Here is a 12439-nt window from a genome sequence, read left to right as displayed (position 1 = left end):
TTATCAAGTGGAAATTATGTTTCTGATTACAACCATGTGCGTATTGCACTCTTTGAATTGTAACGTAAATATGTTGCTCGTATTCTGCTTAATTTTTGCTCTCATCCGTAATATTTAGTGGGTAAATGATTCCATATTTGTTTTTGTTTCATATGAAACAGAAATTGGTTTCGTCACATGGTATTCTGTGGACTCATGGCAATCCTGCTCGACTGAAATGCGTTGAAGGATATTGCTCGTCTTCTAAGTTTTTCTTTTTTCTTTTTTTACCATCCATTTTCCGTCTTCTTCCATTTAATGGAGACCACCGAAATTTTCATTCACCTGTGCTAAAATGTAATGTTTGTAGAGCCTGTTAGTAACATATGAAAACATTCTCGTATCTACTGTCGCATTTTAACATTTGCAAAAAAAAGACTGCTCTAGTCACTAAGACTACAAACATAGGACCTGTTCATCTAGATTTACAACCGTACTCTGCAAGACACAATGCAGTCAGTGGCAAGAAGCAAACCCTTTCAAAGTAGAACAACATACTCATTCCGTCTGAAGATGTAATAAAACTGAATACCAATACTGCCAGAATCTGCTAACATGGAGTTCTCCATTAAATGCGATGAAGTACGGGACACAGATGCGAACACAGAACACAGAATACGAGCAACACACTTAGCATGCATTTAAATCGAGCAGTTCACACTCATAATCGTGAACAGTTACAGATACACATAAGTTCGCAGAACACCATACAAAGAAAGTAGTTTCTCTTCTACACCAAACAAAATCAAATTTGTAATCATTTGTTCCACCCATTATTAGGGCTGCGAGAAGAACACAATGCAAAGACTGCACTACACACGAGAAGTCGTAATCAGAAACACACTGTGGATAAACCAACTTCTGTTAGTTATGAAACGAATACAAACATCGGAGATTAAAAATCTGTCAATGGGAAAGTGACATTCTGGACCGATAGAGTCAAAGTAACAGTTAAATCTTTCCACTTTAGAATGTAATATTAGTTGCAATTAAATGGCGTTCCTCGGTGTAATTTTTAACGTCGCAAAATTGTATCGCTGGCTATTCACTTCTTGAAACTTACCGGAGCCGAAGTTATACACTTAGAAAATCTAGTTCCTTTGCAGCAATGCTCTTTAAATAGGCGATTCTGATATTTTTACTACAATATTTATACGACAATTCAGTGTTAATTACTTTCACTTAAATAGTATAAATTTTTCGTCTACCGTCAGACATGAACGTAACTACACGTAAGCGATATACCCCTTGATTTTATGAGAGTCAATAATCTCTTTTTTTCTACCAAAGAAAATCTTTTGTAATATTAACCATTCGAAATGTGATTCTCTTGTCATATAACTCAACATATTTTGGAACATTTCCTTCAAAAAGTATTTAACATTACTTTAAAAATCTCACGAGCTTTTTGTGTCAATAATAAACTTTAAGTATCTTGCCCATTATCCAAATGTTAATGATTCTAACTACGTAGTAAATTTCTCTGCATTATTTTACGTGACTCTTTTCCTTAAAAATGCTTATTTTTATTTAAATATTTTTCTTTCTTTTGGCAATCAGTAGGTGGGACCCTATTTGTTGATAAGTCGGGACGCTTTCTTTTTCACTTTGAGCAAATAATACTTTATTTCCCTGTTATAGTGTGGTACAGTTAATCGTCGTTATGTTACGAGGGCAGGAAACCCCCTACCAAGCGGACTGAATGTTAAGATAAATCAGAGATAAACTCCTTAGGGACAGCACCACTGACACTCTGACATTTAAACAAAGTAAACAACAGAGAAAGTTTTTTATTTAGCTTTATGGACGTACCCACTCAGCCATGTCAATAGTAGAATGTCAAGTATTACGATAAGTACTACAAACGTAAGGACAACATAACATCCAGTTCCAGAGCGGAGCAACAGATTTGCATCAGGCGTTGGACCAACATACAACACGAACTAAAGACGCTAAATTAGCCACTCGTAAATTTCTTTTCCAATAGATTAGACCACTATATCTGCTTGTTTAAGGTTCCGTGCTGAAACAGTTCTCTCCAGTGGGAACCAAAAATTAAATCTGGAGATCTGCATCGTAAAAGCAAATCAATTGCTTACTGCTATTCCCATATAAAGTTCCGCCTCGGCGTATGTAACGTCTTCCAAAAAAAATCATCTAACCACACAACAGAGCTACTTTCATTTTCCCACAGATTCACAATTATATACGAACGCTGCAACTCGACTAGCCTTGAAGTAGTACGACACGCACACTAATAAACTGCAGAACAGTTGTATCTCCGACCCGAACTTTCTGACAGAAAACCGTGCAAACTGACCTATTCTCACACAAACAAAGTCAACAACAGTTGCAGTACCTCCAATATCGGCGCATTATAAAAAGTCTCAGTTCTATACTTTCGCTTTAACCTTCAATACGTCTATCTCCCGAAATTCAAACCCTCAACACACAACCACGTAAACAGGCTCACGGAAAAAAAAGCTTTCATTCCATCCTATATCGCTAGGGTGTTATCTGCAATAAGCCGGCTGCTGTGGCCGAGAGGTTTGAGGAGCTTCAGTCCGGACCCGCTCTGCTGCTACGGTCGCAGGTTCGAATCCTGCCTCAGGCTTGGATGTGTGTGGTGTCCGTAGGTTAGTTAGGTTTAAATAGTTCTATGTCTAGGGGACTGATGACCTCAGATGTTAAGTCCCATAGTGCTTAGAGCCATTTATCTGCAATAAATCGGTGGCACGCAAGCACAAATACGGCTGCCAATTCCCGACTGTCCATTAGTACCGTGTGCTCCTCGATCGAGTCAAGACTGTACTGACTTCAGCTCGAGTTCAAACAATATCGATACCCACTCGAATCCAAGCGACACTGCCTATCTGCCGCATGTTTAATTAATTGAAACCTTTTTTCCATGCAAGAAAACAGCATTCCACTCCTCCGTTAACAATCTAATTATTATTCTACGCCGCTGCTCGCTGGTGCTGGTAAGGACACCTGCGTGATCGTACACTCCATGTGGTCCTGGGTGCTGCCTTGCCGCCAGCAGCTTCCTCGCTGCTGTGCTACACTATTACAGTTGTCTCCATTACTAAAACACCACAAAGAAACAAATATAAGAAACACACAAAATTCTTATTTACATATAACACATTTATCAGACTTAGCTACAATTGATCGCCAATGTGGTTGAGGCGACAAATTTTAAGTAAAATTTGTTCTAGAAAATTTGGACCCTTACTGTACCTCTGCTGCATCTGCTGACGATCACTCCCAACACGATACTATGATGTGGCCAACAAGCGAATTTTGCGACACGTTTTATAGGTCGTAACGTGCTCCCCATGGTCCCCATAGTTCGCGAGTCCTCATTCACTGACCTCAATACACTGATCAGTCAGAACATTACGACCAGATATCGAAATGACATTGTACGCCATATGATAGAAGGCGCAGGGACAGTTTTTTGGTGAATGATCAATCCATTTAACATTTGCATCAACAGAGACACTCAAGGAAGTTTTTTTTAAAATGGAACGATGCACTTTTTTAACGGCAGTCAGAATCTCTTGAAAAGAGTAATACAGCGATATAACAGTTATTAAATTTGGTGTGTTGACATTTTTGCAAAACGGTTCTAGAAACGAAGTGAAATTGAAAGGTGTGGCGGCCGGTACAGTTACAGGGGTTTAAGCACCAACAACTGGGACTTTTGTGCCAGGCTCCGTCTTTGTATAAGGCTGTGCGACTGACTGCCTTGTTCTATATTAACTGTTCACTTAAAACATGAGTACCTACACACATTTGAAATAGTTTTTCCGATCCTCTTCTGATACGCTTAAACTTAGCATATAGTTCTAGTTACAACGTCGGCTCACCTTGTACCGGATTACAACAAAAATATGGAAACACAACGCAAACTGCATATTTAAACATTCACTTCTTCGTCAAAAGTATTCGGACAACTGGCTGAAAATGAATTACAAGTTCGTGGCGCCCTCCATCGGTAATACTGGAATTCAATATGGTGTTGGCCCATCCTTAGCCTTGATGACAGCTTCCACTCTCGCATGCATACGTTCAATCAGGTGCTGGAAGGTTTCTTGAGGAATGGCAGCCCATTCTTCAGGGAGTGCTGCACTGAGGAGAGGTATCGATGTTGGTCGGTGAGGCCTGGCACGAAGTCGGTGTTGCAAAACATCCCAAAGGTGTTCTATAGGATTCAGGTCAGGACTCTGTGCAAGCCAGTCCATTACATGGATGTTATTGTCGTGTAACTACTCCGTCACAGGCCGTGCATTATGAACAGGTACTCGATCGTGTAGAAAGATGCAGTCTCCATGCCCGAATTGCTCTTCAACAGTGGGAAGCAAGAAGGTGCTTAAAACATCAGTGTAGGCCTGTGCTGTGATAGTGCCACGGAAAACAACGAGGGGTGCAAGCCCCCTCCATGAAAACCATGACCACACCATAACACCACCGCCTCCTAATTTTACTGTTGGCACTACACACGCTGGCAGATGACGTTCACCGGTTATTCGCCATATCCACAGCCTGCCATCGGATCGCTACATCGTGTACTGTGATTCGTCACTCCACACAACGTTTTTCCACTGTTCAATCGTCCAATGCTTTCGCTCCTGACACCAAGCGAGGCGTCGTTTGCCATTTACCGGCGTGATGTGTGGCTTAGGAGCAGCCACTCGACCATGAAATCCAAGGTTTCTCACCTCCCGCTTAACTGTCATAGTATCTGTAGTGGACCCTGATGCAGTTTTGGATTCCTGTGTGATGGTCTGGATAGATACCTACCTATTATACATTACAACCCTCTTGGACTGTCGCCAGTCTGTGTCAGTCAACAGACGTGGTCGGCCTGTACGCTTTTTGTGAAGTAAGTGTCCCTTCACGTTTCCACTTTAATATCACAAAGGAAACAGTGGATCTAGGGATGTTTAGGAGAGTGGAAATTTTGCGTATAGACGTATGACACAAGTGACACCCAATCACCTGACCACGTTCGAAGTCCGTGAGCTCCGCGGAGCGCCCCATTCTGCTCTCTCACGATGTCTAATGACTACTGAGGTCGCTGATATGGAGTACCTGGCAGTAGGTGGCAGCACAATACACCTAATTTGAAAAACGTTATGCTTTTGGGGGTGTCGGGATACTTTTGATCAGATAGTGTAAATGCAGATACTAGTCAAGCCTGCAGATTGCGCTGTTGTATTTTACTACAAACGGGATCTGTACAGCGTCCTCAATACGTTGTAGGTGTTAGTCATTATCATAATTGTGTTCAGTGTAATTGCGAGTGCACTATATCGGAGCTAAGTGACTTTGAAGGTGGACAAATTCTTGATGCTCGCGTGGTGGGTTCTTCCATAATCATGGAAGCCAAAGTGTTTGATACTTCAAAAGACACTGCATCGAAAATTTATACTGCATACAGGGAAAGCTGAAAAACATCATCCACAAAACAACAATGGAGGCAAAAACATGTGTTGAATGATTCAGACGGACGGTTGTTGGACTGTAACGAATAATAAGAGGACGGCAGCTGGAAAAATCACTGCAGAACTTAGTGCTACACACCCGAGCTTGTCAGCAACAAAACAACACGAAGGAGCTCCATATTCTGGGAAAATCAGGATGACCTGAAATCCCAAAACGACACATCGCTTTCTTAATTGCACGTAACAGGAATATGTGGCGCTGAAGTCATAAATCCTGGACTATGGAGCAATGGAAGACATTCATTCGGTCGGATGAGTCTTGTTTCGCATTGTTTCCAAATTCTGGCCGACTTTACGTGCCAAGAGTGAAACACGACGGGGTTCGATGAGGATTTGGACTGCCATATCGCGGTATTTAATTAGACCCATGGCATTAGCCTCATGGTAGGTGAGATCACTGCCAAGGGTCATGTGACCTTTTTGTGTGATCACATCCATCCCATTGTACAGTGTTTGTTCCCGTATGGTGATGCTATTTTCTAAGACGACAGTGCCCCCGTACACACAACTCGCATCGTCCAGAAATGGTTTTGGGAGCGCGAGGATGAATTGTCCCCTGGCCGCCACCGACACCAAATCTCAATAGTATTGATCCTTTTAGGTCTACATTGACAGAAGGGTCTGAGGCGCCCTGCAAAACCCGCAGGAGAGGACAGCTAGTTTAAGTTGTGGAAAGGGGCAAAAATAAGCGGCTGTCAGTTACACTCGAACATACAACCTTTTACCTGATTAAACATAACAAGAGCCAAGAAGATTTTAAAAAAACACAGCTTTAGTTTTGGAACTTAATTAGCGGCTGAATGCGCCGTACAATCTCATGCCTTAGGGGCAAGACCACTTTAATTCAGAAAACGGCTGAAAGCCAATAACATAAAGCTCAACCAAAATCAGAAATTTAAAAGGCAAAGCCTTATCTTAAAATTAAGATCAGCCTAATTAAGAATTAGGCTGAAGGCCCAAAGAGTCTGACACTTTAAGAGCAAAACAACTTAAAGTCAAAATCGGCTGAAGGCTCAACAGTTAAGACATTAATTTTAAAAATGCCAAAGGCTTTATGTAAAACAGTTCTTAAATTAGGCTGAAGGCCCAAACCATCTGACGCCTTAAGGGTAAAACAACCTTAATCTAACAATCGGCTAGAAGCCATACAATTACAAACAAGAAAAGGCAGTACACCCAAGGACGCTCAGAAGTTCTGAGGGTCAGCCTGTAATTCAAACTTACTAACGCTCGCTTAGTTGAGACAGGCAGTCGGCCCAACCATTGTCGATCCGCCGTCAACCCAACTGACAGATAGTTAACGGACCCACCGACAAGATAACTTCCGCTTCACCCGACCAGCACACAACAGGGAGTTCAATGGACAACGTAGAAGGTATTGGCGCCCACAACCAACTATACATTGAGCTGTCAAACTACACGCCGTGCTGGACAGCGGCAACACGATGAGGATAATACACTGCCTGAATTTACGTCAACAGCCAGGGCAGGTAACTGGAACGTTAGCGGCCACAAGGCAGAAGATTCCGCTGGTGCACTTCAGTTCAAATAACCAAGTACAGTTAAAGTCCACCGGAGGGTGGCTTAAATTTTCCAACTTGAAACACACGTTGTTGATTGCAGGAATATCCCAACAGCCGACAACGAACTCCGAATGTGAACAGTGGTGACTTGCTGGTAGATTAAGTCAAAGCTCAACTTTCATGTCCAGGATTGGTGAGCCACGAATCTCGTAGCAGTCGGAACAGCACCACACACTCCGACACCACATAGAGGCCGCCAGAGGGCCTGGCCAAACTACGCGCTGCAGAGATTTCATCGCTGCTCCACGCCAACCAACCAACTGCCCCGACACAGCCCAGCCGGAAACTACAAGCGCCAGGCCAAATATAGTCCAAGGTGGGAATATCGATACACACCGCTGCTGCCACCCGTGGGAAGAGAGGATAACAGCATAATCGCGATAACTGCGGGAGATTAAACACAGAACAGCATCCAAGGTTTAATCCAATGCATAGCGTGAGCCAGCCACGGCTCAGGGTCCATGATCGCTGTCCACCTCCGTCATCGTTATCTGAACTTACCACTATTTTGCAGGAGCAATGGTGTAAGATTCACTTGGTAACCTTGTATTTATCCATTTTGAGACGACTGGAAGCTGTTTTGAATGCAAGTGTTGTCCTACACCTCATTAGACTTGGTGACATGTGTTTTTGGTGTTTCCATATTTTTGTCCACCCCTGTATCTTTGACGCATAAGATACTGCCAAGAGGAGTTACTTTTAATCTTAGCAGCGTACGCCTATCTACGTGCTGCAGCTAACGACGTAGCCTGACACCAGAGGCCTACTTGGCTGTGTTTCAACCGCAATAGCCTGTTCTGACTAACTTGCCTTTCAGCTTTAGCTCATTTTTCGGATACTTCTGCGAAATGCTTCAGCGGCAACATTAACGAGCGTTATAGCACTGCACTCCTATTTTCAAGAGTTTTCAAGTGCCATCAGAAAAAGTACAACGTTCCATTAAAAACACAGCTTACTTCAGTATTTATGTCGATTGAAGAATTGAATGGATTAAACCTGCAGTAAAATTACTTGACTAACGTATAGTGAAAACCTCATTTCGAGATCTTTAACGGTTCGCGAAATAAAAATATTGCAAATTTTACGCGGTTAACCTGATGTATTTCGCGCAATCGCACTAGGACTACTGTTAAATACTGAATTGAATCGCTTAAATCAGCTTTTATTTTCTTCAGATCTAAATAAAACTTAAGAATCGAAGATTTTGCTAAGGGGTGGGGCAGGGACGATACAGGTACTTTATAAAAAGTTTCTAACGCCAAGATCGCATAATTCTTTTATTTACGAATAATTGGCTTCGACAGAATTTGCTGTCATCTTCAGTTCTTCAAAAATTATTGATATAAAATGAGTTCATTTTGAGCTAGATTGCACGCCAGGTTGTCGTGTGGATAAAATGTAGCTTCTTACACAGAGGTTTAACATAAGTGAAACATTTTATTAATGACAAACTTATATAGAATGTACTACATTTTATCCACATAACAACTTGGCGTGAGGGCCAGCTCAACACGAAGATATTTTACAACAAAATTTTTTGAAGAACTCAAGGTGACAGCAAAGCCTGCCGAAACCGAATTCTTGTAAATAAGGAAATTTTTATGCAATCTTGGCACTAGAAAGTTTTTACGAAGTAAAACAGGTCGCTCCTCTTCATTACTCAGTAGGTGCTTTACCTCATATTAGAGATGGGGAAAACCGACCGGTTGATACCGATACCGGTATTTTAATTCTGAATAACCAGTATTTTTCTGTATTTTTTTTGGTCTCGGTTATAACAGGTGCTTTTTATCTTCTTTTAACTACTAACCGAGTAGAAAAACTGAAACATCAATTAGTCATAGCAGCAGTGCTAAAATTTTTCGGTTTCAAGTAAACCTTTTTAAAAAGAGGAATAATTTTTGTACGTAAAATTTACATTGGTTAGAAATATTCCGTTGTTATAGAAAATGGAAAAAACGATCAGTGCTATTTTAATAACAATGGCTACAAAAACGAGCAATAGACACATGGCACAACAATTGGTACAGCGTGGCTGGGTCAATAATGTCCCGGTTGCCGCGTGTCATGGCTTAAGGTAGGGGCGAATGGGCAGAGTCGAAACCGTGCTCCTATCTGGTCTATACGCAAGTTCCTTAGCGTCGTCACCGGATATCAGTTGTATTGCAGAATGGCACCAATGCTACTGTGGAAATATTTTTACGAAGAGATGTAGTAATGAAGTACAGTGCTCCACTTGCTTTAAAACATTAAAGACTTGGTTCAAATGGCTCTGAGCACTATGGGACTTAACATCTGAGGTCATCAGTCCCCTAGAACTTAGAACTACATAAACCTAACTAATCTAAGGACATCACACACATCCATGCCCAAGGCAGGATTCGAACCTGCGACCGTAGCGGTCGCGCGGTTCCGGACTGTAGCGCCTAGAACCGCTCGACCACTCCGGCCGGCATTAAAGACTTGGCTCTGAGCACTACGGGACTTAACTGCTGTGGTCATCAGTCCCCTAGAACTTAGAACTACTTAAACTTAACTAACCGAAGGACATCACACACATCCATGCCCGAGGCAGGATTCGAACCTGCGACCGTAGCGGTCACGCGGTTCCAGACTGTAGCGCCCAGAACCGCACGGCCACTCCGGCCGGCATTAAAGACTTGTCTCACATCTCTACAAAATAATAAAAAGGGATGGAAAATATAGAAAAAGTAATAAATGAAAAACTTGAAAACAATTCTTTCATAGTATACAACACAAAATAGAATGTAGCTCATCTACTGCCTTTGTCTACATAATATGCCTTTATATGTTTCTAGCCCTTGAAAACGGCTGCACGAAAAATAAAGTCCTTCAACCTCTGTTTTCACTCTTTAGCACCGAGTATTCGTAATGCGCAAATAGCACGATGTCCCGTTACATGATTTTCGAGCGGAGTTTCTAAAAAATTAGAATCGACAAGAGAATACTGGTTTTTTTTGTGGTGTTCAACAACTTATCACGTTTCGGAAAAAGCAACGAATGGTGGATGGTCGATGTTTTCTTTTATTGGCTATTTAATTTAATATTTTGATTATATGTATCTTGAAACTGCGAGAGTCAAAAATTTTTTAGTCTTCGTTCGTAACCACCATCCCTACCTTATATCTGTGTTCAGTTTTCTCCATTTCCACAGAGGTGTGGAACGAGCACCACCAGTGGCGTTTCAGGGTCAGGGCCATTCGAGGGCCCACAGCGCGCCACAGCTGCATCGCCCGCAGCAGACTACAAACAGGTGCCGGCGCGGCCCGCCGCGCTGGCCGGCTATTCATAGCGGCGGCGCTCACGCCTTGCAGGTTAGCCAAGGTCGCGGCGCTGCACGAGACGACACACTGCCGCCGCCTCCTCCTCTCCTCTCTTCCAATAAATATACCACACGAAATCCTATTCTACGTATCCTCTTCTTCCCGAAAATTTTCTGCCCGTGGAGGTCGTATACAGTGCTTCTTTCACTCTTCTCTTTTCTTCCAAGCCGGCCGGAGTGGCCGAGCGGTTCTAGGCGCTACAGTCCGGAACCGCGCGACCGCTACTGACGCAGGTTCGAATCCTGTCTCGAGCATGGATGTGTGTGATGTCCTTAGGTTAGTTAGGTTTAAGTAGTTCTGAGTTCTAGGGGACTCATGACCTCAGACGTTAAGTCCCATAGTGCTCAGAGCCATTTGAACCATTTTTTTCTTCCAAAGTCTATCATTCAGCATCTCCTCCTACTGCAGTCCTGTTCGGTTCACATCACCCTTCGCCTGGTCTCTCCGTCTTGTTCGCAGTCTTCCAATTGGTATTCGTCCAGATTTCGTTCATTCTACGGTTCTTCTCGAAAGTCTTTCTGGTCCTATTCTTTTAATGTAGCCAAAACATTTAAACCCATTACTCTCCGTTGCTTCTTCTAGGGCTTGATCTGCAGAGTGTTTCGTATTGTTTTATTCCTTATCCTCCCCGTTCTCATCTTACCTGAGATCCGCAGTAGAAAACGCATCTTTGTTGCATCTATTCTGCTTAGAGAGAGGGCCATCATCCTGATACATTGGTCCAAAGTGGCAGATAATATGACTTGTACAGCCTGATTTTTACTTTGGCACGTGTTATCTAATTTCTGATTGTGTCCGGTGTACAAAAATAAAATTCTGAACAATTTCCTATTCCCTCCGAAATTTCATCCTTCATGTCTCCATTTCTGGTTAATGTACTTACTAAATACTTGAAAGCATCTACTCGTTTAGCAGTATTTCCATTGCAAGTTACATCTTTTAATTTTTTCCATTTTTCCTGCCGATTTTCATTACTTTATTTTCTGTTAAGCTTATTTCCATGGGTCTTTCTTCAATGACTTTCTGCCACGTGCTCAGTTGTTTTTCAAACTTCTGCTCATTTTCTTCCCAAACCATCGCTTCAAATGCGTATCCTATGGTTTTCATGTCATGTGCTGTCGATCCTTGGCTAACTTTTCTTATAATATCCATAACATTGTTAAAACGCACCGGTGAGAGCATGCTTCCTTGCCGAACCCCCCTCATTGTTACAAACAATTCTGATTTTTTGCCGCCTATTGTAACACAGTTCCGGTATTTTGTGTACAAGTTTCTGTTAATCAGTTGCATTCCCTTTGACAATTTCAGTCTATTCACACTTTGCATTTTCTCTTACCTTCTAACAAGGTCATAAGCCTTTTTTACATCTAGGAATGTGACTACGATATCTTTCCCAAATTTCCATTTCTTCTCTACGACGAAATCCATGTTTCTCGCACATGTCCGACCCCTCATCTACGTAATGGGAGACAAGCAAAGGCATGAAGTAATGGGCTGTCTGTAGGGATGAATCACACTGGGGACTGTGTGTGCCCCGACACCGATAGGTAGCCGTGAAGGCCGCACAGAAGCCCCAGAAAGTGAAGGTCAACGGGGCTCTGGTGAAACTGCGATAGGCCCGTTCACTTTCACAATCGAACAAGCCTCGGATCAAAACCAATACCGAAAGAGAAAAGTCTGAGATCTGTCAGATATCACTACCAACCAAGTCCACATGAAAGTTAGTTTTATCCGAAAAAATAAATAAAAAATAAGAATTCTTCATATGTGGTATCACAATGTCCATTTTCGTACCACAAAAGGATGAAGACGTACACGTAGTCGTCGACTAGGTATAAATTTCTCGGTATTGTCTTATGTTACATTCACCAAACGTTCTTCGTGTTAAATACACATATCAAGAAAAGTTTTGCATCACCTCGGTTCCGAGATTTCCGGAATCTGTGCAGAAAATTGGAATAGA

General features: G+C 42.2%; 1 protein-coding gene across 1 annotated transcript in view; it reads left to right on the top strand.

The window, feature by feature from the left end:
• Positions 1 to 12439, top strand: part of LOC124788583 (histone transcription regulator 3 homolog) — a 50237-nt gene that overhangs the window by 22098 nt on the left and 15700 nt on the right. Inside the window, exon 2 of the mRNA XM_047255856.1 lies at positions 10308 to 10467. Within this exon, the coding sequence (XP_047111812.1) occupies positions 10308 to 10467 (160 nt within the window). The remainder of the gene's footprint in view (positions 1 to 10307; positions 10468 to 12439) is intronic.

This window comes from Schistocerca piceifrons, chromosome 3 (genome assembly GCF_021461385.2).
Source record: "Schistocerca piceifrons isolate TAMUIC-IGC-003096 chromosome 3, iqSchPice1.1, whole genome shotgun sequence".
In the NCBI taxonomy this organism is placed as follows: Eukaryota; Metazoa; Arthropoda; class Insecta; order Orthoptera; family Acrididae; genus Schistocerca; species Schistocerca piceifrons.
The sequence above is the reverse complement of the archived record's forward strand: the minus strand, read 5'-3'. Positions and strand labels throughout refer to the sequence as shown.